The 25,121-nt window shown below is 40.8% G+C and overlaps 3 protein-coding genes across 3 annotated transcripts; 1 reads left to right on the top strand and 2 right to left on the bottom strand.

Annotated features, from left to right (window-relative positions):
- Positions 1-579: 579 nt before the first annotated feature.
- On the bottom strand, positions 580-15,572 carry LOC130138500 (probable inactive ATP-dependent zinc metalloprotease FTSHI 5, chloroplastic). The gene is made up of 12 exons (XM_056312721.1): positions 15,469-15,572; positions 15,135-15,294; positions 14,131-14,313; positions 13,647-13,766; positions 12,857-13,042; positions 12,681-12,755; positions 12,463-12,522; positions 12,227-12,334; positions 11,493-11,573; positions 2,236-2,356; positions 1,856-2,041; positions 580-1,326 (listed from the first exon to the last, which is right to left on the bottom strand). Exons 1-8 carry the CDS (start codon positions 15,570-15,572, stop codon positions 12,281-12,283), a joined length of 942 nt encoding a protein of 313 aa, XP_056168696.1. The 3' UTR covers positions 580-1,326; positions 1,856-2,041; positions 2,236-2,356; positions 11,493-11,573; positions 12,227-12,280.
- LOC130138501 (inositol phosphorylceramide glucuronosyltransferase 1-like) lies at positions 6,498-9,934 on the bottom strand. The gene is made up of 8 exons (XM_056312722.1): positions 9,701-9,934; positions 9,086-9,113; positions 8,752-9,024; positions 8,056-8,219; positions 7,484-7,591; positions 7,187-7,324; positions 6,956-7,090; positions 6,498-6,809 (listed from the first exon to the last, which is right to left on the bottom strand). Exons 1-8 carry the CDS (start codon positions 9,932-9,934, stop codon positions 6,513-6,515), a joined length of 1,377 nt encoding a protein of 458 aa, XP_056168697.1. The 3' UTR covers positions 6,498-6,512.
- A 6,335-nt stretch (positions 15,573-21,907) lies between the features above and the next one.
- Positions 21,908-23,542, top strand: LOC115665376 (nuclear transport factor 2B-like). Its single transcript, XM_030587255.2, has 2 exons — positions 21,908-22,282; positions 22,603-23,542. The coding sequence occupies exons 1-2, from the start codon at positions 21,968-21,970 to the stop codon at positions 22,708-22,710; spliced, it is 423 nt and encodes a 140-aa protein (XP_030443115.1). The 5' UTR covers positions 21,908-21,967; the 3' UTR covers positions 22,711-23,542.
- Positions 23,543-25,121: the final 1,579 nt, after the last annotated feature.

Here is a 25,121-nt window from a genome sequence, read left to right as displayed (position 1 = left end):
TTTGACTTGTGGCATCTTAGCTCAAGTGGCAAGCATAACACAAACCATCATACACAACAAGAATATCTTAAGAATATCTTATTCTTGAAATTAGCTTGATCTCTCTTTTTCACATGAGGATTGATGGTGGACATGGGAGCTTGCGCAAAAGCGCATTGGACAACTCAATAATGAGCTCTTAGATAATAAGGTTAATGTGGGCTGCCTGCCTTACATTAAACTTCCAAGTGCCCGTCTACCTTTTCTGGATTAGGCTAAGTTGTCTTCGAAGAGTAGCAGAAGTTTATTTTCATATCCACTATGGTGGATAAAGTTAATATAGTTATACTTAAAGAACTAAATGAAGCCATGAGGGTGATCTTGTGTATGCCCTGTTTCACAGCTTAAGAAGAAACCAAATTGTATGCCAATTCCCTTCCTTTTTACCTTCAATCTGTCACACAAGTGACCACCATGGTTATTTGCAGAGTTCTTCCAAATTTTGCAATCTACATGACATAGAATAGCCATAAAGTAGGAATTATCTCAGCTGAACAGCCGAGCGCCTGAACAGAAATGCATACTTTCGTTGGCAAAAAGTTTGAAATCTGAAGCAAAAATTGGATTCCCATTCCATGAAGGCATGTTACAGTTTAGACACTCTTGTTTGAAAGAGGAGAACTTCTAAGCTGGCCAAGATTCCTCAATAATTTACACATCAATCATTGGGTAGCCTATGTGATAAGTTACAACAGAGAAGGAAGAAAGAATTACACGTGGAGATGGTGCTGCCTGTCAACATAATAAACACATGCTTCTGCTACCGGCTCAAATCTCGCGCTTCAAAGCCTCTAATGAACGATATGATAGCAAGGTGCTCCAAAGAATAGGTCATGAAAGATGCCAATATAAGGCCTCCACCAACCATCAAACCCAACCCGTTGAAGGACGCAAAGCATGCACGAATTTGTTGTTTTTGCAATCCTCACTCAAGCGTCATAGCAAGGAAATAGCAAAGAACATAAAAGAAACATCATAAGCAATCAAATTTCTGATCCCAAATGATATAGGAAGCAACAGATCAGCATGAAACTTGGTGTAATTTAAATTAGTAAAGAGAATTGGGGCATTTTGAGAATCAAACCAAAAGAATTACCTCGCGAAAAGAGCAGTAATCCCGAAAATGCATGGCAAGGCTGGGGCCACCATTGCCAAAAATGCCATGCCCGACCAGTAACAGCAGGTAGCAATATCATCGTATGCTCCATTAGAAACACCAGAATATGCGTATGCTCCATCGAAAAGATGTGCATTGGCAAAGTCGCTATAGTACAAATTTACAAAACCCTGATCACCAGTGGAATGAAAAATGTCAGAGACAGGGAGAAGAGGAACAGAGTGTATATAATAAGAAGATGTACATAGCTTTCTTTTATTGTGAGGTTCTACAAGGACAAAGAAATTGAGACAGTTTAAAGACAACCACAACAAATCTAATAGTTCGAAGTAAGAAGACTGGTGATCCAATTGAGACCGAGTAATTTTGTGCCACTTGTGAACACTAGAAGCCAAAATCTTTCCTGCCAGCAAGAAAATCTGGGGTTTGCATCTTGACCCTATTAGACCCCATCACATGCATGTCCTTACTCAAGAAAATTCAATTGGGACAAAAACTCCATGTCCTTCTCATCTACTTCATCCAGTATTTCATAAGTAAGGATAACTGTTTAGATACGTTGGTACAAACTCATCCTTGGTCCATAATCAAGTCAAAATCCAATCATCATAAATCATAGGAGCTAACATACTCGAACTAACTAAACAAAATAAATTGACATTACATCACCAGCCGTTAACATTCAGAAAAGACAATTACCTCCAGTGTAAGAATACAGGGTTTGCACTTTGCCCATCATGTCACTAAAAACAGTCTCAGAAGGTTCCACTACCATGACTCCAGAATTAAGCCTCTCTGAATGCTTCAAGTTAGCACAGAATTTCACGCATTTAAACAGATCCTCCATACTTTTAACCACAATAGTATCTGCGTCCAAGTATACAACTGCACAAAGAAGGGAATGTTTTCCTCCATATGAGAATATAAGAAAAATATCCGTACGCACATCATCTACGCATGATAATCCAAAAACTCAGCCATCTGAAAATGAACAAGTTCACTTTGCTCGTCCATTTTAAGTTGGCATTGTTGCCCCAACAATCCCGAAACATAGAAACATGCATAATAGCCACAGTCACCTTTGTTATAGCTAGTCATGTTGAATATTTTCAGTTTGGTGTAGACACCCCAAAACCTAGCCGGACGCTTTTGATTGGGGCTGGCCAGTAGACTGATCTTTTCCACTATCCAGCCATCAGCCTGCACAAGCATCCCAAACATTTCAAACTCAAAGACCACAAAACATTTAACTCGGTCTAAATTACTTCCTTGGTTAAACTCGATGACACGCCAAGGGAAAACAGGGGACAGCAACGGACCCAATTAATTTCCTACCACAAATAGCGACAGAACGAGACAGCAGCAACCGCAAAGCTGGAGTTACCCAGAATCTTACATTGCCTTAATTTTCTCAGGAACCAAATTACCCAGTTCGAGTAGAATTTTTTCAATTCTAATGACACTGATCGATCAATACTTCTGTTTCCAGGATCCTAGGTGACAAGCCGACCTCGAAGACGTCATCTTTTAAAAAGCCATTCCAACTTAGCAAATTATGCACTTAAATCAGAAAACACTCAGCAGAACATAGCACTAAGCACAAAATCAGAGTTTCTTAGCTCCTTAAGCCACCTCAATTTTCTGAGAAACCAACAAATCCTAGACCATGATCCGCTTCAACATGCTGTCGAACCGGATGCGCAGCTGACTACTTCAAAAGCAAACGCAAAGACAATACTGTTTTTTCCGTTCCGCAGACTACACGTGTGTGGTACAAAGAGAGACCCTGGAGGAGCTTCTTGGCGTAATAGGAGACGCCGTTGGAGACCAGAACCACCATGTCCTTGGTGGCCCCAGTGTCGCGGATCGACTTCCCCAGCATGCGGACTCCCAGCAAGTACTCGTCGCCATACGGAACGTGGCGTATGCCTCGCCGCCCCACGGTGAAGGCTGGGATCCGATTGGGGCCGCCGGACGGACCGAGAGCAGCAGGATCGCGGCCGCGAGGAGGAGGAGCGGGGCACCGCCGCGGCGACTCATTTGGGAGTGGCGGCGGTGGGAAAGCATACTTCGTCCAAAAAAAAAACACGGGTAAAGTATTCTCCAATGAATATTAGCAAACAAACATTAGTGGAAACGTGTAAGATATTGAGATACAAGAAGAAAATGGTTCTTTCAGTCCTGGGAGAGCAAAGCATTCTCCACTGAACATGTATTCGGCGGATTAGAAGCATGCTGAGATGCTATCTCGAGGCCACAAATTCATGTGAATCATACACCTGTCTCTTGACATGGCCACATTTCTAGAGTTGAGTATTATTAGAGGGTAAAAATGATGAGGAAGGTTTTATGGCTTCAAGATCATCTTTTTTTTTTTGCTAAAAGGCTTCAAGATTATCTTGCATGAAGAGAAAGGTTTACTTTGCCTATTTGCAACAAAAGGCTTGGGGAATCTCATTCTGGTTTAACCACTATTTGATATGGGCACCAGAAATGGCATATTGCTGCTAAGAAGACGGACAGAACAAAACCATATATAAATTAGGAAAGGCCGGAGTACTTCACAAACAGGAGCCACGTGTATTAGTAGGTTAATTGTCTTTTATGTTCTATTTTTTCATGAAATCTTAGTCCGAAGGAGGGAGACTAATTTTTTCCACTCATAAAATCTTTAGCGTAATGCATGTAGCTTATACAAGAAGTTTTGCAAATGCCAAACTAAGTTGTCTATGATTCACTCCAAAGGTCCAGTTTACTCGGCCTGAACAATCGGTTGCTTATTGGGTGATTTGTATCTAATTGGATTCAAGATATGCATTCAACTCGATAGGATACTCTTTGACCTAACCGTAATATGAGAAAATTTTCTAGTGCCCGTGATATCCTAGAACCTGTTATTTTTTCCATATATTAAAATTGAACTCTTGGGGGGTTGCGCTAAATCTCTGACTAGACTAGACGCGGGCGCCATCTTAAACCCTAAACGTCCCCTCCCAAAACCACACCTCCTGCTCCCGCTCTCGCAAATCCCGCTCCTCTCGTTCTAGCCATGGATTTGGGTCAGATGGCAGGGTATTTTGGCGGCGAATTTCACAATGTCATGGATCATAATCGTCAAGTAATCGGAAGGTATTTCGATGCGAATTCCGACGTCGATTTCGACCGGATGGGAGCCGTCGGCGTTTATGCTATAGTTAATTTGTATGGGACGTAACCCGCCGAGGTTCATCAGGTCTATTCGATGAGTATGATAGGAATCGATGTTGGACTTTTTGTCTTCTCCTGCAGTGGAGACTATATTGTTTTGCCGCAACAAGAGATCAGGAGTTTCCATGAGGTATGTTTTTTTTTTCCCTTTCTCTTTTGTTGGCTGCTTGAGTTTCAGTCCCTTAGAAATGTTTTATTGAAATGGTAAATGTTTTTACTGAATTTCACACAACGTCATGCACGGATTCGCATCTTAAATTTCCGTTCGTTCGGCCCCCACTGCCGGCGGCCGCACCGGCAGCGGCGATGGAGGCAGCTGCAGCACAGTGATGGAGGTGGAGGCGGAGGCGGAGGCGGACGAGAAGGAGGCACCAGCCGGGTTGGATCCACTGGCACCATGACTATTTCTGCTAGGCATTGGCATAGGTCAGGCTCGATGTTTTACTTAGATCATTGTTAAGTCTGTTTTACTTAAATCATTATTAGGTCGTTCCTAAAATTGTAGGCGAGGACCACTTTTCACGGCCTTACATCTATCCTCTCTTCGGATTCACTTGGATTGCGCTCTGCTTTGCTGTTTTTAAATCCTGGATAGCTGGATTTGAGTTTTTAAATCCTGGATAGCTGGATTTGATTCGCTTGAATGCCGGCCAACCTCGCGACCTCGACTTGGGGGTCGGGTTTCGTATGATTAATGTAGATATGACTCGATGAAACGATTGCAAGCTTTGAAAAAAAAATTTCGTATTTATTAACTGGGCCATCCAAAACTCAAACTTTACTCGGAGAATTTGAGGTTTTTTTCTTCTTTGTTTTGTTTTGGTCGAAGGAGAATTTGAGTTTGACTTCTGGCATCTTAAGCTCAAGTGAACACAAACCATCATACACAACAATGAATATCTTAAGAATATCTTATTCTTGAAATCAGCTTGATCTCTCTTTTTCACATGAGGATTGATGTGGACATGGCGGCTTGCGCAAAAGCGCATTGGACAACTCAATAATGAGCTCTTAGATAATAAGGTTAATGTGGGCTGCCCACCTTACTTTAAACTTTAAAGTGCTCCTCCACCTTTTCTGGATTAGGTTAAGTTGTCTTTCAAGAGTAGCAGAAGTTTATTTTCATGTCCACTATGGTGGATAAACTTAATATATTTATACTTAAAGAACTAAATGAAGCCATGAGGGCAATCTTGTGTACGCCCTGTTTTACAGCTTAAGAAAAAACCAAATTGTATGCCAATTCCCTTCCTTTTCCCTTCAATCTGTCACACAAGTGACCACCATGGGAATTTGCAGAGTTCTTCCAAATTTTGCTATCTACATGAGATTAGTGCATAGAATAGCCATAAAGTAGGAATTATCTCAGCTGAACAGTCGAGCGCCTGAACAGAAACGCATACTTTCGTTGGCGAAAAGTTTGAAATCTGAAGCGAAAATTGGATTCCCATTCCATGAAGGCATATTACAGTTTAGACACTCATTTGAAAAAGGAGAACTTCTAAGCTGGCCAAGATTCCTCAATAATTTACACATCAATCATTGGGTAGCCTATGTGATAAGTTACAACAGAGAAGGAAAAAAGAATTATGCGTGGAGATGGTGCCGCCTGTCAACATTACAAACATATGCTTCTGCTACCGGCTCAAATCTCGTGCTTCAAAGCCTCTAATGAACGATATGATAGCAAGGTGCTCCGCAGAATAGGTCATGAAAGATGCCAATATAAGGCCTCCACCAACCATCAAACCCAACCCGTTGAAGGACGCAAAGCATGCACGAATTTGTTGTTCTTGCAATCCTCACTCAAGCGTCATAGCAAGGAAATAGCAAAGAACATAAAAGAAACATCATAAACAATCAAATTTCTGATCCCAAATGATATAGGAAGCAACAGATCAGTATGAAACTTGGTGTAATTTAAATTAGTAAAGAGAATTGGGGCATTTTGAGAATCAAACCAAAAGAATTACCTCGCGAAAAGAGCAGTAATCCCAAAAATGCATGGCAAGGCTGGGGCCACCATTGCCAAAAATGCCATGCCCGACCAGTAACAGCAGGTAGCAATATCACAAGAAGATGTTTGTCGTTGACGACCTGCACAGTATAAACGACTCCTCGTTAATATAAAAAACACAAAATATGCACATCAAATGCCAATGCTCCAAGTCAACCAGCCTTTCTCAGATTCATGGTCAGCATGTGCAACCTTTTGAACTGCTGCTGCCCTTCCAAGTTTATATACCAAATGGAGATAACCTCTGAACAATACAAAGAAGACTGCAAATGTCCACTCATACATCAATAGCAAACCAGTCCACGGTATTACTTGCCGAGGCACAACTGCGAGAGCCAGCAAGAGAGACACAGCAGCTGCAGCGAAACATACTATTACCGATATCCCACCCAAATACACAGGGATCATTGACGGTGCACCATGTGAGAACTGTTAGATAGCAAATCAACGAACTTATAGTTAGAAAGATCACCACTGATGCTTTAACAGAAGCATGAGCAAATTACTGTGAAATCTAATATTTTAAGGTGTTGTCAATGAAATATTAGTAAAACAAACATGGAAAAGGAAGTAACCTGCTGGTTAAAAGTAATGCCAGATGCCGTGGAAACACCAGAATATGCGTATGCTCCATTAAATCTGATTCTATGTAAAAGCTGTCTAATGTTATCACCCAATGAACTTCTGCAAGAACGACATTGCTGCAATACCTACACCAAATCAAACATCAAATAATCAAAATGACTATTCCTAACGAAACAGAATGTCAAAGAAGAATAACCAAAGGATTTCCATGGACTTCCAACCTGGGGAAGAGATCGGTAGTACCCAAAGAACAGAAGGCAAAGAGGTAGCAGAAAAAGGAACTTCACTAGAAACTCATCATTAGGATTTCTTTCCCCTCCAGTTCCAGGAAGATAATCAGCAAGTTGTTCCCTCACATTCTGTCATATGCGAAGTTAAACGAGTTTCTATCACCAAACATACAGATCACTGCATAAGACAATAACAGAATTCATGCAATTGCACAACCGTGCATGGTGTCTGTCCCCCTTTCATCTAAACAGCGCAAAAACCACCAGAGAAGAAGTTGGATATGATACCAGCCACACATCTACAGGTTTCAGAAGCCAGGATGTCCACCAGTCCCAAGGTTTAAGGGGTCCAAGTGTATAGTGAATAACCCGGAGTTCACTTTCATCGACCATCCACTGTTCAGCAACATCATGGACGTCAGTATCAAAACACATTCAGCAATAGAACTGCATTTGTGCCTAGGTTGTGTAAGTGCTATATTGTGCATCCACAAAATGTAACCAGATCGTATATCAAAGTTTCTTTTTTCTTTAGAGCATTCATCTTTCGGGCATCATAAGGGTGTAGCGATCAAAGGTTTTATTAGGCGCTACTACAAGAACAAAATAAACCTCAGACAAGACCTACAGAAAACAAAAAATATTGCAATGTTTTTCAGACAGTGAGGGCTCATTAAAATGTTAAGAAAGACGCACCTACCCCCAAAACACCAACTCTAAAAGGGAAATAAAAAAGGATGGAAAGAAATCCAAGAAGAAGCAAATACAGCCCTGCTTTCTTATCTACACTTACCATGCCGATAAAATAATGTCTCAATGAGCCAGCTTAGTGACTTGTTTTCACATATAGGTAGCCATACCTTGTTTGCAAGCATGTAAAGACCAACATCTGCATTGTATAGAGTAGAAAGTCGCTCCATTTCAGGAACTGGTCGAGATTTCAACACCTCTGGGGATAAATTTGGCTCAAACAGATGTGCATTGGCAAAGTCGCTATAGTACGAATTTAGAAAACCCTGACCACCTGTGGAATGAAAAATGTCAGAGACAGGGAGAAGAGGAACAGAGTGTATATGATAAGAAGATGTACATAGCTTTCTTTAGTGTGAGGTTATACAAGGACAAAGAAATTGAGACTGTTTAAAGACAACCACAACAAATCTAATAGTTCGAAGTAAGAAGACTGGTGATCCAATTGAGACCCGAGTAATTTTGTGCCACTTGTGAACACTAGAAGCCAAAATCTTTCTTGCCTGCAAGAAAATCTGGGGTTTGCATCTTGACCCTATTAGACTCCATCACATGCATGTCCTTACTCAAGAAAATTAAATTGCGACAAAAACTCCATGTCCTTCCCATCTCAACAAAGTCTACTTCATCCAGTATTTCATAAGTAAGGATAACTGTTTAGATACATTGGTACAAACTCATCCTTGGTCCATAATCAAGTCAAAATCCAATCATCATAAATCATCAGAGCTAACATACTCAAACTAACTAAACAAAATAAATTGACATTACATCACCAGCCACTAACATTCAGAAAAGACAATTACCTCCAGTGTAAGAATACAGGGTTTGCACTTTGCCCATCATGTCACTAAAAACAGTCTCAGAAGGTTCCACTACCATGACTCCAGAATTAAGCCTCTCTGAATGCTTCAAGTTAGCACAGAATTTCACGCATTTAAACAGATACTCAATACTTTTAACCACAATAGTATCTGCGTCCAAGTATACAACTGCACAAAGAAGGGAACGTTTTCCTCCATATGAGAATATAAGAAAAATATCTGTACAAACATCATCGACGCATGATAATCCAAAAACTCAGCCATCTAAAAATGAACAAGTTCACTTTGTTCTTCCATTTTAAGCTGGCCAGTAGACTGATCTTTTCCACTATCCAGCCATCAGCCTGCACAAGCATCCCAAACATTTCAAACTCAAAGACCACAAAACATTTAACTCGATCTAAACTACTTCCTTGGTTAAACTCGATGACACGACAAGGAAAAACAGGGGGGACAGAAACGAACCCAATTAATTTCCTACCACAAATAGCGACAGAACGTAACAGCACCAACTGCAAAGCTGGAGTTACCCAGAATCTTACATTGCCTTAATTTTCTCAGGAACCAAATTACCCAGTTTGAGTAGAATGTTTTCAATTCTAATGACACTGATCGATCAATACTTCTCCTTCCAGGATCCAAGGCGACAAGCCCACCTCAAAGTCATCATCTTTTAAAAAGCCATTCCAACTTAGCAAATTATGCACTTAAATCAGCAAACACTCAGCAGAACATAGCACTAAGCACAAAATCAGAGTTTCTTGGCTCCTTAAGCCACCTCAATTTTCTGAGAAACCAACAAATCCTAGAGCATGATCCTCTTCAACATGCTGTGGAACCGGATGCGCAGCTGACTACTTCAAAAGCAAACGCAAAGACAATACTTTTTTTTCCTTCCGTGGACTACATGTGTGTTGTACAAAGAGAGAACCTTGAGGAGCTTCTTGGCGTAATAGGAGACGCTGTCGCGGTGGCCCGGGTGTCGCGGATCGACTTCCCCAGCACGCGGGACTCCCAACAAGAACTCGTCGCCGTACAGGAGCATGACGTATGCCTCGCCGCCCCGCGGTGAAGGCTGGGATCCGATCTGGGCCGCCGGACGGACCAAGAGCAGCAGGATCGCAGCCGCAAGGAGGAGGAGCAGGGAACAGCCGCGGCGACTCATTTGGGAGTGGCGGCGGTGGGATTTTCTCGAGAAAATCGGGGGCGTGGGGAGGAGATTTTCTCGAGAAAATTGGGAGAGTTTTTTTGAATTTTCGGGAGTTGCAGTTTTGGTTCCGCTTCTTGACGCCGGTATTGACTCTTCTTCTTCAAGTGCGTGAACAACACCGGAAAAATGAAAAATGCAAAAATGAAAACAAAATTTGTCTTTTCAGGGAAATATCTCCCCTTTTGTTTTTTCCAAGAAAAAAATCTAGGAGCATTTTTTGGAGCTTCCATTGCCCCGGGATTTTATATTTGTATGGCGAACAGATAGCCACAGTGTGATTCAAGTTTTAACTTGAAAAAGTCCACACAAAACACGTTCAAAAACTGAGAAAGCACACTTCGTCCAAAAAAAAAGCACTGGTAAAGCATTCTCTAATGAATATTGGCAAAGAAACATTAGTGGAAACGTGTAAGATATTGAGATACAGAAGAAAACGGTTCTTTCAGTCCTGGGAAAGCAAAGGATTCTCCAATGAACATGTATTCAGCGGATTAGAAGCAGGCTGAGATACTATCTCGAGACCACAAATTCATGTGAATCATGCACCTGTCTCTTGACATGGCCACGTTTCTAGAGTTGAGTATTATTAGAGGGAAAAAATGATGAGGAAGGTTTTATGGCTTCGAGATCATCTTGTATGAAGAGAAAGGTTTACTTTGCCTATTTGCAACAAAAGGCATGTGAATCTCATTTTGGTTTAACCACTATTTGATATGGGCACCAGAAATGGCAAATTGCTGCTAAGAAGACGGACAGAACAGAACCATATATAAATTAGGAAAGGCCGGAGTACTTCACAAACAGGAGCCACGTGTATCAGTAGGTTAATTGTCTTTTATGTTCTATTTTTTCATGAAATCTTAGTCTGGAGGAGGGAGACTAATTTTTTCCACTCATAAAATCTCTAGCGTAATGCATGTAGCTTATACAAGAAGTTTTGCAAATGCCAAACTAAGTTATCTATTATTCACTCCAAAGGTCCAGTTTACTCGGCCTGAACAATCGGTTGCTTATTGGGCCAGTATGATGGGGGTTGAGAAAAAACAATACGAGCACTTGAAGGGGTCAAAGATAAATCCCCGTCAAAAGCATTCAAAGACGAGGACAAATAATTCCTCAGGTCCAGTAAGGATAGGATCTATAGATATTTCCTGGACAAATTCTGCAGTCTTCACTAGACTCGCTCAATCATTCTTTTATCTGCTTTTCACGAGTCAATTAGTCTTAAGAGAGCTTTGGTATCCAAAACCAAGTAAAATCTGTATGCTTTATAGCAGCAAATAATGCAGTAACTCCAAGTATCAAAAGATTTATTGAGCAAGTCGTGTTGTTATATCCACAACTGGACTTGCTCAAAAAGCTCGAATAAACTGCCTTTAGTGGATTAGGGGACAAGAATCGAGGATCATATTATTTGGTCCCTCATACATCAATTCACTAAGTAAGATAAAAAACTTGATTGCATTCTATTGACTTATGTTACCAGACAGGTAGAGTAAAAACTTGGAGTTACCTGTCCATTAAAAAGTTGAACGAGGGAAAATGGCCCTTTCTCCCGCATTCCACCATTTTCTTCAAGCATCCTTTCCAAGTCCTGCCGGTCAATCAATATGTCATCTCTAGTTTCAGAGGATTCACTAAAAAATTGCTTAAAAAAAAAGGATTACGTTGACAGAGTGAGGCAAGGCAGCATTTGAAGGTGTATGGACTTACATGATCCCCACATAAGCAGAAACCAAATCAAGAAAACAAGACAAAAAGTATATGGCTCCATGCTTTGTAAATTAGTTTTCATGAATAGCATTCACATACTGAAAGAAAACCAGATAGAGCTTGACAACAATAGCTCATATGTGAAAGAACAGAGTCTAATCCGCATTACATATACCATTTCAGCCAGGATAGAACTTAAGCTCAACAGGTTGACATTGACATAAATGAAGATGATAGGAAAGAGACGAAGGAGATGAGCAACCATCTGTGGAAAGGGCTGCGAGAAACAAGGGACTCAAAGGACAAATGGAAAAAGGGTACTAAAAAATCAAGAGAAGAATTGGCTAAGAAAGGTATTATGATGATAAGAGAGGACAAAGACTTTTCCTCAAGTATTATAAGGAAGAAGCTAAATAAGATACAGTGGTATGATAAGCTCCTAAGAATAGACTTGTAACAATATAAGTGACATTCTATCATTCACTCCATATAATATTAAAGCTATTAAAGTAAGCTGGACACCTCCAAATCTACCTTTCCAGTCAAGATTTCAAACTCCAGCAACTCGTCGACAATCTTTTCGAGAACTCAACGATTTTTCTGTAACATTTCCTTTGCTTTGTAATAAGCCAAATCATACATCTGCAAAACAAGGATCCATCAAAGAAGGAACATCAAAGAATCTCGCAATCAACCAGAGATTTGCTGCTCTTTCAATTCGGACTATCGGATATAGTAAGCCAAATAGCCTCATAGCAACAGACACATGCCTTTTCAACTTTAGCTGCAATCTCATATTCATGGTTGTTCCCCATGCTCAAAGCTGTAACCTAGTGAAATAGAAACATACAACCAGAATTAAGCTAAAGCGCATCAAAGATTCCCAGCCGGAACATGAAGCTTGAATACATGACAGTATTGTTGAGTTTGATCATCAATGGTTTATTTTACGATCATAAAGTGCATGCAAAATGGAACAGAGAAGTGCCGCATTACTGTGATAGTAAATTGCAGGACTGTCATCAGGCCCCCAACCGTACTGAATGACCATCCTTGTCGCTATCTGTCACAGGGGGTGTATATTAATATATACATCTACATGTATTCAGCTTTCACTGTGAGAATATCAACAAATTTCTCAAACAATAATGTTACAGGACCAACCTCTTGAGCTCGCTTCAGTTCAGAAGAAGAGAGAAAATTCTCTTCCCCAAAAGGAAGTAGAAGCTGTGAAGTGACATACAAACCAAAGCAAAATACAAGCTTCTTTTCAAGGTATGATCTTGACTCTGAGTTAGCATTAACAGATCCTTCACTCCGTGCCTTGGTGATCTTGGTACAGCCAATTCCCTGCAAGAAAGGGGCCAAAGCAAACATCTTTATAGGACTAAGGCACTAAAATACCATAAGACATGCCGCTGCAAATAACTGCCCCAGCAAAGAGGAGAACAAGAACAACCCAGGACACATGGATACACTGTTATGTAGCACAATGATAATATGTCTGCCAGAATACTCCAATAATAGATAAAGCTATAAATTGACATCTCATGTCAGTGTGTTTGACTGTTTGATATCCGGTTTCATATGAAACTCCCGATGGAGGCCCTTAGATACAACAGCAAGGATCATGACCAACAGAAGCATGAGACTGATTCACGAGTGCCCAGATAGAGAAGGTAATTTACAGGTCGATAGCATGACTGGATGACAATACTACTGAATGAAAAGTTCGATAACAAACAACATGCCAGTGCACATAGCTTGAAAAGAGCCAAAAAGAATAACATAAACAAGATTAAAATGGTGAGCTGCATCCATGAAGGATAACATTCACTGTTCAGCAGTACAACGAAAATCCCTAAACTAGGAATATGGCTCTTGCAGGTACTTGCTCATAAGCTTAGTAAGGTGCATGCTATTTCATTACAAGAATGAAGGAGAGAACAGTAACCTGCCACGAAGATGGTTCAAGCCAAAAATTGTCAACCACATCAAAGTTAGGTAGTAAAAGAGCTATAAGGCCAGGACCAGCTGCCCAAACAGCATGGGGGAACTTGTTTCCCTCTGTCCACTGTCAAATCATCCAAATTATATAAGTTGCCTCAAAGAATCCAAAGAAACTTGTACACATAAAGAAATAATCATTTGTTCGCTCGTTTGGGTATATCAAGCTAGCCAAATTTTTAGAAAGATGAGTCGTGCTAACCCCACCACGTTCCATTTTTTACCACTTATTTTGTGGTACTCCTGATTCTTTAGAACACGTAAAAAAGGAAACAATACAAATTTATAGATCCGAATCTTGTCAATTTTAAAATTGTTCAGAAGACAATAGCCCAACATAGTCCAGCGAACTAATAGTAAGCATCCAAGTGAATTAATTGAGCATAACTCCACATTCCACTAGCTCAAAATAGATTGGAAAGGACACATACATCAAGTGGACGATTAAGAAGTTCAACTCCATTGGTTATTTGACCATATGGTTCCATTAGATCAACAACATTCTGCATGTCCTCCTCAGTCAGTGTCAGCCCCAGATGATTCACCAGCATTCGGCTAATCTGCCTCGCAACTTTTGTTTGCCGAATCCACTTAGGAACCATATGTTTGAAGGTCTATGAAAAATAATGAGTGAATAATATGCACATAGTAAAAGATATATCACAAAAAAATATAAATGGGAGAATTCACATTATAGTCAAGGAAGTAATGTGAACAGAAACTTCTAAGAGGAGAAAAAGCAGCAGCATGACTCACGAACAGAGAAGTTACGGGCCATGCTTTCGAAGATATTAAAAAATCAATCATAGTCAACAAGCAGTATAAATTTTAGAGTGAAAAGATCCCATAATTCCTATTATAATATACAATCAGGCTCCTGTTCAACAGTCTCTTTCAGCAAAATTATGACTAACATCAAATAACAATATATCCCACGATTGAATTGGAAAACATCTAATTAAGAGTTCAATCACTTTGTTAAAACTGGCTCATTTTCATGAATTATCCCAACATGTCTAAACCAGCTGGCACGTAAGCTTATCGGCTACTGCATCCTTCCTCAGCCAGCTCTTTCCATTGAATTTATATGTACCACCAATCAATCTTCTCACTCTCATTGGATTTAACACTTATTTGCCCATTTGTGCATTATTTCAGGGAATTCTATATCGTACAAACTTGCATACTAGAGCAACTAGACCCGATAGCAATGAATCATCCCAATATATTCTAATTTGGGACAATCCCTCCAATTCACCAAATATTGATTCAGAAGAAAATTATTTACAATGATAGACTAGCAATCTGATTGAGGACAGTTGATGCCATTTAACAAACTTGATATATTGAGAATATCAAGCAGGAAAGCACCAGTAAGAACACTCAAGCAATATCCTGACCCCAAAGCCCAGTGCAGTTTTAATCATAACCTTACCGCAAACCAACTGCAGTAGCTCATAAGCTCATCTGCATCAACAAATTTGCTATGAAATGCACTTCCTTCCAATCCCACAGGAACAAGTTTCAGGTCTACTCTATGAGTCTTGTAGGAGTCGGTGTTGGACTTTTCCTCCTCTCCATGAGTGGAGATTATACTGTTTTGCTGCAATAACAGGAGGTTTCAAGAGGTTTGTGTTTTTTTCTCCCTCTCCATTTTGTTGACCGCTTGAGTTTAAGTCCTTAGATGTATTTTATTGAAATGCCAGTAGATTATGCTGAATTTCGGGCATCCTTATGCACGAATTCGCATTTTAAATTTCCGTTCGTACATCCCGGCACCGCCTGCTCCGGCGGCACCGGCGGCAGCGATGGAGGCGGCGGTAGCAGAATTGTTGGCGATGGAGGCGGACAATTCTGCTACCGCCGCCTCCATCGCTGCCGCCGGTGCCGCCGGAGCAGGCGGTGCCGGGATGTACGAACGGAAATTTAAGATGCGAATTCGTGCATAAGGATGCCCGAAATTCAGCATAATCTACTGGCATTTCAATAAAATACATCTAAGGACTTAAACTCAAGCAGCCAACAAAAGAAAAAGGAAAAAAAAAATACAAACCTCTTGAAACCTCCTCTTACCACAGCAAAACATAATAATCTCCACTCATGGAGAGGACTCCAAGACCGACTCCTACAAGACTCATCGAGTAGACCTGATGAATGCCCACCGGCAACATCCTGTACAAATCAACTATCGCATCAAACTCGTATCCCGTCGAAATTCACGTCAGAATTCATGTCGAAATACCTTCCGATCACTTGACGATGATGATCCATGACACCGTGAAATTCGCCGCTAAAATGCGCTACCATCTGACCGCAATCCATGGCGGGAGCGAGAGGAGCGGGAGCTGCGAGAGCGGGAGCGGGAGGTGTGGTTTTGGGAGGGGACGTTTAGGGTTTAAGATGGGCCATGGTGGGCCCACGTGTCCAGTCAGAGATTTACCGCAACCCCCAAGAGTTCAATTGTAATATATGAAAAAAAAAAACAGGTTTCTAGGATATCATGGGCACTAGAAAATTTTCTCATATTGCGGTTAGGTCAAAGAGTATCGTATCAAGTTGAATGCATATCTTGAATCCAATTAGATACAAATCATCCAAATCAAAGTAAATAAGATCCTTACTTTTACTTTTTATTTTATTTTATGAATAATTGAATTATTCATAAAACAAATCTTATGTTTTCTCCTTTACCAAAAAAAAATCTTATGTTTTCTTCATATCCATGCAATTTTCTAGTTCATAGAAGTAAATTCTCGGTTTTTTATTATTATTATTATTTATTTGTGGATTTAAATCAACTTTAAAAATAATAATTTATCATGTATATATAAAAATATATATTTAATATACAATGTGTTTTAACGTGTCGGAATTCTCTATTTTTTAAGAAATGACATGTCTCGTGTCGTGTCACATATCGCGTGTCAATGTCGGTGTTACATGGGTTATACGTTCGTACATGGGTTATATGTCGGTGTTAGTGTCGGTGGCCGGCCCGGCCGCCCCTCGCCCATGGCCGACGAGGGGCGGCCTCGCCAGTCGCCAGCGAGCCCGCCCATGGCCGGCGAGGGGCGGCCTCGCCTGTCGCCGGCGAGGGTCACCTCACCTAGATCTGGCGAGGCCGCCCCTCGCCGGCCATGGGCAAGGCCGCCCTCGCCCAACCCTTCCCGGGCTTCGCCGATGGCCGGGCCGACCACCGGCAACCGCCCGGCGAGGGAAGAAAAGAAAAAAAAGAAAAGAAAAAAGAGAAAAAAAAAGGAAAAAAATTATTTAAAATAAAAAATGCTGACTGTACACGCTGACTCATCCTCCGGCAAGCCACGTCGGCGTCAAAAATTAATAAAAAATGTCACGTCGGATTTCCGACCAAATTGGCACTTAAGTGATCTCTTTTCCTCCGACTTGACACCAAAGTTATCCGAAAAAAAATTATGACATTAAAATATCCTTCATACATAATTTATGGCACTTATAGTGTTGTTTTGTCCAGAACTTAAAGAAGTGGTCACCAATGTCAAGGAAAATCCGAGGAAAAAGGTTCAACAGTGCTACGAAAATGAGATAAGCAGACTATATGTCTCTTCTTGTAGTCTAACCAAGTCTATGCTATTTAAAAATTCAACAAAAGAATAGGGTGGACAAATTAAGACCAACCGTTGATCTTTCAAAAAAGTGGATATATAACTATCATACGTAACAATGACATGCCTGTATTCTTCAGTCCTGTCTTAGGCCGGTCCAATAAGTCAAACCGCAGAGCAGCTTCCAGGTATGAAGGAGAGCAATCCCCAGAAAAAGACCTCAAATAGGCTTCTAATAACTTCAGCTCTCTTACCAGCAAGCATATCCATTTGTACGAAAGGACCTATAGCCATATACACCAATTTCTCCAGCAATTGTTGATCCCAGAGAGCATGAAAAGTGTTCGATCTTCGGTACTTCAAATAGACCCCTGCATGAAAAACCAGTATACAGGACGTGTAGTGCAGAACTATCAATATATTAGGTAAAAAGAAAAAAAGAAATCGAGAGAATGCAGTAAATTGAGAATCGCATAATTTCTACAAAATGTCTCGTGTATGCATGATGGTATGCATCGCAAATATGAACAAAACATGATTATCCTCACTCCACTTAAAAAATGAGATTTTTCACTAAGACGTTGAAGTCCGATATTTTGCTCCTTCGCACAGGGGACAAATTAGTTAGTTCCTTCATCAACAATCTGAAAGAACCCATCGTGTCAAGCCCTTCAGCATGTTGGATGCTATTCATGAGTTTAATAACCAACAAAATCTTACCGTGCATGCCCACTGCATCGGCTTCAATGATGCCGTGTCCAAATTAATCATCTCATATGATATTGAGGGGACATCACAAGCTAAGTGGATGCAACGAACCTTCGATATCACAAGCTAGCAGATAGACAAAGATAAGGCAATAGAACGGAGGATAAATCGAAGCAACAGAATGCAGTGCGGCAATTGAACTGCTGATACCCTAGGTGGGTCCCAATCAGCGTCGAGATCATGTTCTTTATTGCTAATGTAACTGAATAGATAATATTTCTCGCTGAGCTTAAATCCTTCGAGAAAATTCTTTTTCAAAAGCATAGACTCATATTTCGCTTTCTCGCGAATTACTATAATTGTACTTTCAAGTTGAATTCCAAATCTTCCGTACAGCGAGTTCATCAACATCTTGTACACATATACCATAGAAATTTCACTTTGGTAGGAGAAATACGAATAACCATGATTTAAAGAAAAGGCGGCATTTCGTTTGATAAGGAAGATTTCCTTTATTATTGGGCTCGATTAATATCTAGGGTAGATAAAGAGATTTGCAAGGCCCCTTATTTGGGATTTAGGGAAGCCTCAGTTAGCTTTACACCTCACGTGCGGTGTTTTGAGTGCGAGGTAATAGCGTTGGCTGTCATGCGACTCTTATTGAAGTGTGCATACCATACGAGCGCAAGTTATGGTAAATTTACCTTAGGTTATAATATGAGAATACCTAAGGACGATTCATTAACAGGCTGAGAGAACATTATTCATAGCGAAGCGATTACCTTTATAGTAGGCCCCACTATATCTTTGACAGATAATGATGGAAATATGCACCCTAACATGGATGTTTTTTATCGGGTTCTCAAAGCTGCCATGAAAAAAGCAGATATATAAGGGGTAGGAGTGCTTTCTGGGCTCTTCATTCGAATCTATCTTAAAGATGATTCGGGATCTAGTGAGATTATGTTGGGCCTGAGCTCCGAAGAATTAGCTCGCATAATTCAAGAATTAATGAATACCGAAAATTCTAGTAATTATGGTAGTGATGAAGAAAGAAAGGCTTTACCTATTAAGAAAAGTAAGAAGAGTATTCCTAAATATATAACACACCACAACCCGCGGATAGCGAAACTGAGGCCCTTCATTGTAGCTGATTTAGAAACGGTTCTAGTCAATGACGAACATGTACCTTACGCAGCTCGTTTTCAAGTGGTCCGCCCTGGTGAAGATGTCGCTGCCAAGCCTGATTATTCGATAGAAACTTATTTCAGTGAAGACCATCTTGGGTTAATTGGGGAATTTGAAGATAGCAGCAACAGAATGTTCTTTCTCTTTATAGAACGTCTAAAAGCTGTTGTGAGAGCCAAAGGAAATAATTGAATTCGAACCGTTTACTTCCATAATTTAAGACGATTTGATGGTATTCTATTAATCAAATATTTTGTTAATAAAAGCCTTAATTACCGTATTAAACCAGTGTTTCGTAACCATCTACTTTAGGGCGCATACTTCATGGCAGCTTTGAGAACCCGATAAAAAAACATCCATGTTAGGGCGCATATTTCCATCATTATCTGTCAAAGATATAGCGGGGTCTACTATAAGGGTAATCGCTTCTCTATAAATAATGTTCTCTGAGCTTGTTAATGAATCGTCTTTAGGTATTCTCATATTATAACCTAAGGCAAATTTACCATAACTCTCGCCTGTATGGTATGCGCTCTTCAATAAGAGTCGTATGACAGCCAACGCTATTACCTCGCACTCAATATAGGTGAATCAACTACGAATTCTCTAGTTGGCTGAACTAGAATAAGTTTCAAGATGGAGAATACTGAAAAAGAAAATTGGAAAACCTTTTATTAAGGAATATATCAAGGCTCTACTTGAAAGCCTTAAACCCTTGTCGACATGGGCCATAGCCCTATACTCAGCTTCGGCACTAGATCTGGCGACTTTTGCTTCTGATTCTTTTGTTTAAGGGGTATTTGGCTCTGAACTCGATGGTACCCGTCCTTTCCTCACTCTCCGGAGAGAGATGGGTGGATCATGCTTGAGGTGGAGACCTTATTCTGTTATTCAAACATTTTTCTAGTTTAGTTCTGCCATGGCATACTGTGTCACACCTATAAACCTTCAAACAAATAGGAGTCGTTTCATATAAACTAGCACCCCTTCCCTCCCGCGAAATTCCCAGAATGGTTGTTGTCTCTATTACCCCCCCCCCCACTGGGGAAGACAGGCTTGTTCAATGCCCACTTTGAAGAGTTCATTCTTCCTTCCCTCCTTCAGCCTGGAGAGAAGTATAAATCAGACTCCCTAGATGGCCGGGTGTGGTGGGCAATCGATCGATTTATGGGCAATCAATCCCTCAGGGTGGTGGGCACTCGAGATCCACTTGTCAATATATAAATCATCTGGTCTTTCATCATCTGTCGGCGGCTAATAAGATGTTAATGAATTACGGTTGACAATTACGCTTCCTCTTCCACTTGGTTTGGTAGAGACAAGAACCTCTTCCTTTCGTACGAAAACTAGACTTCGTATATCTCCTCTTCCTAAAGAGGTCCTCTTTTGCTGGATTCGGTGGATTCGACTCCAGCAGATGTAGGTAGTACTGTATCTTCAGGATCTTCGGGCATTGTTACATCTGACGATGCCCTTGCTTGATATGGAAGACTTGACCACTGCTTTTTATGTATTTGATACAGACAGCCCTCTAGGGTCGCAGATCGCTATGTAATTTATCAATATCTTTCCGGGATCGAGACTTTGTTGATCGTGTATGTTGAATACAGCTGCTTGTCTTCCTGAGGATTTGTGTGTCAAAAAGAGTGCCACCATCGGGCGGATACCCTCGGAGATCATAGTGAATACATTTGTGTTGGCAATGCTTCCTAGACACTGATTGGAAAATAAATAGACTTTCTTTTTTTTTGAAAAATGGAGTCTGTCAATTCCTGAAAAATATCTGGCTTTCTCTTTCTCTCTAGTATATTTTTTATACTAAAATATACTAGCCTTGCCGTGATAAGCAAATTGGATGGTCTGTCTTTTCTTCCAACAGACCATGCATATAATGTTTCACGATAGCACTTTCATTTTTGCTTTTGCCGAGGACTTGGTTGCCGGGTCTCCTCCGCTACTTTTCTTTCTCCAAGAGCCCCTTTTCCTCACAGACTAGGGGATGAATCTCGATACCTAAAAGCAGTTTTATAAAGCACTGCTGCCACTTCCTTTGCTACCGGCTTCTTTCAGTCGTAAAGTCAATCAAGAGGCTAAACTCGATCCATCTTTCCGGCTTAGCCGAACTCCTCCTCCTCCTCCTCCTCCTCCTTTAAGAAGGCTTTTAGGTAATCCATAGTAGTTGAGAAATCACCCCGAGTCAATCGACTTAACAAATAAGGGGTATTTTTATAAATACTTTCTTTGTCGTAGTACATCGTTAGATTCTCAATTCCATGCTGTGAATCATACAACTTACACATATCAGTTGCATCATTTTCAGCCTTATAATGTTTTAACAAATTAAAAACATCATCATGATACGGGTGAACATCACTAGAACTCGAACTTGGGCCACTTAGTTGATTTAGAAATTGATCCCGGAACTTCTCGACGATCTCCTCGTTAGACCCAGAGGACCTTTCACCTTTTACCAGATTTACAGATATTAATTTTATAATTGTTCTGTGCCTCCGCTAAGAAATATTGTCAATCGAGAGGGAAGCCGGAGGCAGAACTCTCCGGATCTCTCTCTACTGCTGCATCCGAACAAGAGTAGAAGAACGGGGAGGGGGGGCTTTTTAGTCTTTATACCGGAAGGACGGGTTTCGGGTCGGGTCGGGTCGGGTCGACCCGACGATGCCAAATAAAAGGGGAATTCTCGAAATCCCTAAGGGCGCGCTTTGTCTCTCTTGGCGTCTGCATCGCGTGGGGTCTGAGGGCACGGAACCAACCAGAAGGAGGAGGAGGAGAGATGGCGACGATCGATCGTGCGAACGACCCGATGATGGCGGAGGCCAAGCGGTTCATGGAGGACTACTACAGGACGTTCGACGCGAACCGGGCGGACTTGGTGAAAGCGTACCGGGACGAGTCGGTGGTGAACTTCAGCGGCCGGATGATCGAGGGCAAGGAGGCCATCGTCGCCAAGCTCACCTCCCTTCAGCAGTGCCAGCACCAAATCGGCCACATCGACTGCTATCCCTTGAGGCAAACCGGCGGCGTGATCGTCATCGTCTCCGGCTACATGTGGCTTGACGGCAAGCCGGACGACCTCCTTTTCAACCAGGTCTCTCTCTCTCTCTCTCTCTCTCTCTCTCTCTCTCTCTCTCTCTCTCGGTTGATATGTTTTTTTGGTTTGATTTCTTTTTTGAGCGTCGAAGGATGGGTTGTTTGGACACCAACTTGGGGGTGATCCCTTCGTGCATTGTTGAAAGCAGAGTGTCTGTTTATATAAGATTTTATGGCGATCCGAATTGTAAAGTTTCAGAAGTGATGCCTAAAGAAAGTTGTTATGTCTTGTGAATTCTTTGCAAATCTCTCTATCAATTCGTTTGATCATTCGTATTTTGCATACTGAGGGTCGTGTATCTGATTCTTGGCCCACAGACGTTCCATTTGATGCCAGCACCAGCGGAAGAAGGAGGAAGCTTTTACGTGGCGCAACAAATTTGGTCGGCCTATGATTTCAACAATCATCGGGCCGCCTTGGCTTGATCGCGAGGAATGTCCAAAGACGAAAGAAGAAGGCGGCCGGGGGCTTTACTTTTCGGAGGCGGCCGGGGGAGTTGAGTTTCAGCCTTATGTGTTTTTTTTTTTTCGGTGTTCTAGGTCTACTGCGGTAGTGTCTGGTAAATAAGATTGTTTTTACTTAGACCATAGTTGTTGATCTTGTGGTGTGAGTGTTCATGGTATCATCAACTGATTTTAGCCCACCATCTAGCTAGGTCGTTCCTAAAATTGTAGGCCAGTACCTCCTTCCACGGCCTTACATTTATCCTCTCTCTGCGGATTCACTTGGGATTGCGCTCTGCTTTGCTGTTTTTAAATCCTGGAGAGTTGGATTTGATTCGCTTGAATTTGTCTCAATCTATCGTACTGGAGAAGAACGATTAGGGTCATATTCTATCCTTTCTGCAGTGCATGTTCAGATTGAGTCTGCCTTTGTCAGATTGCTATTTCTTGTTCACCGCTTTATATCTTGATATGATAGGCTCGCTGTTTTACTTAAACCATTGTTGTTGATCTTGTGGTGTGAGTGTTCATGGTATCATCAACTGATTTTAGCCCGCCATCTAGCTAGGTCGTTCCTAAAATTGTAGGCCAGTACCTCCTTCCACGGCCTTACATTTATCCTCTCTCTCCGGATTCACTTGGATTGCGCTCTGCTTTGCTGTTTTTAAATCCTAGAGAGCTGGATTTGATTCGCTTGAATTTGCCGCCTGCCGGCCAGCCTCGCGACCTCAACTTGGGGGTCCTCTTCTTTGCATTAAATCGCATCATATTTCATATCTCCTAATGACAATGATATCAAGTGATACATAATTTACTGCCAACTTTGGTCATTATTAATATGCATTGAACTAGATCATTGCTTGTGGTTGGTCATTTGGGTCATATATGGAAATGTCATGTCCACTTCAGTTCATCCCTTGGCATTTTTCAACCAATTCAGTACTTCTCATTCAGAGGATGCTTAAGAACTTGTAGGAGCTCCCATGTGATTAAAGATCGGGCAGTAGTCTGTCAATCCTTGTGAAGGAAGTTCGGATGATGTTCATGGCATCTGTTGAAATTCTTGGTAGTTGTTTGATGTGTAACTGATTTGGCTGTTTTAGATATCGAAACATAGACATCGGTATGTTTAGGCAGGAAGGTGCTCTTGATGCTAACTGATTTTAGTAACGGATGCAACTCTGTTCACAAATAAGAAAAGTAGGGATCATAGTTAGAGAAGTTTATTTGACTCTATTTGATTAGAACATAGCTGAAGTCTAGTTTTCTGAGATGCTAGCTTTTGTATTTCTGACATGGCTTGAGACATCTTTATTTGGGTTCATAAGCAATTGAAATGGAAGATGATTCTTTGGTTGAACTGGCTTTTTTATCAGCGGAAACCTCCTTCTAATACATAAATTCATACCAACCGGTTGATTATCATGAAGAATCATGGGCTTTTCTGTCGAAACTTGATTACCTCTTTCTACTTCACTAGGAATTTGGGGTATACAGCATCTCAAACATGTGCTGATCTCTAGCTTTTTAGAATCAAATTCAAGTTCTTCGCTTAATTTTGAGTGGTATACTGATACTGTGTCGATCATCTTTTGTCTTTGCCCTACATTTGGATGAGTGAGAGCACCTCTGCATGCATTCATTATGTTGTCACTTCATAATAATACATTTGGATGAGTGATAGCACCTTTCCGAAGAACGATACGATTCTGCTCCCCCTTCATACTACCAAAAAAATAAAAAAATAGATTCTCGCCTTCTTTTGGCTTTCATACGCTGCCACTAACCATACCAACGAGACAAATATTTCATTAGCTAATGCTAATTTCTTGACGAGGGAAACTAGATTTAGTTAGATGTATTATTTAAACTGGCTTGGAATATTATTTCACTGTAGTGTAATATAATGAAGAAATTATAAGTTGCTGCCATAAGTGGACATTTTATTTTCTTGGTAAGGCAATTGGAAATAATTATGCAACTCCACATATACCAAAAGTGGAAATTCTGTTTTTCCTTGGCAACCATAAATGTTTTTTCCTAATAATTTTTATGACTAGGAAGCCCATCTTGTATAGATGAATCTTGAATGCATGGTGGAATTTATGATTATGGAATTTTGGTTCTCTCCTTTCTTTTCTAAAACGAAAACCGGTCCTAATTCCCAACTTGCTATTGAAGAAAAAAGTGCAATATTCTATCGTTTTCTACATAGAAAAATATGTCTTTTATTCGAATGGAAGATAATCAATTTTACTATGAATTAGTTAATGATTATGAATAAACGAATTGAGCCAGTTTTGTCTGTTGTTCCTAATCATCTTTAAGATCAACTATCCAATCTTTTAGTTTAATTTTCTCGGTTGTCATTGTAATTTTTCACTTTAATGGGA

Source organism: Syzygium oleosum, unplaced genomic scaffold (assembly GCF_021117445.2).
Source record: "Syzygium oleosum isolate NSW1041296 unplaced genomic scaffold, Sole_v2.1 Sole_v2.06, whole genome shotgun sequence".
In the NCBI taxonomy this organism is placed as follows: Eukaryota; Viridiplantae; Streptophyta; class Magnoliopsida; order Myrtales; family Myrtaceae; genus Syzygium; species Syzygium oleosum.
Note: the sequence above shows the minus strand (reverse complement) of the source record. Positions and strands in the feature narration are given on the sequence as shown.

Excerpts from the sequence above, each read along its gene's own strand:
- LOC130138501 (XM_056312722.1), bottom strand. The coding sequence starts at position 9,934 with ATGAGTCGCCGCGGCTGTTCCCTGCTCCTCCTCCTTGCGGCTGCGATC. Across the intron at positions 9,025-9,085 it reads CTGGATAGTGGAAAAGATCA|TTTTTGGATTATCATGCGTC; the intron begins GTCTACTGGCCA and ends TAGATGGCTGAG. Across the intron at positions 7,325-7,483 it reads AACCTGTAGATGTGTGGCTG|AATGTGAGGGAACAACTTGC; the intron begins GTATCATATCCA and ends CGCATATGACAG.
- LOC130138500 (XM_056312721.1), bottom strand. The coding sequence starts at position 15,572 with ATGGAGGCGGCGGTAGCAGAATTGTCCGCCTCCATCGCCAACAATTCT. Across the intron at positions 15,295-15,468 it reads GGAGCAGGCGGTGCCGGGAT|TATAATCTCCACTCATGGAG; the intron begins GTACGAACGGAA and ends GCAGCAAAACAG. Across the intron at positions 12,756-12,856 it reads AACTGAAGCGAGCTCAAGAG|ATAGCGACAAGGATGGTCAT; the intron begins GTTGGTCCTGTA and ends CCCCTGTGACAG.
- LOC115665376 (XM_030587255.2), top strand. The coding sequence starts at position 21,968 with ATGGCGACGATCGATCGTGCGAACGACCCGATGATGGCGGAGGCCAAG. Across the intron at positions 22,283-22,602 it reads ACGACCTCCTTTTCAACCAG|ACGTTCCATTTGATGCCAGC; the intron begins GTCTCTCTCTCT and ends CTTGGCCCACAG.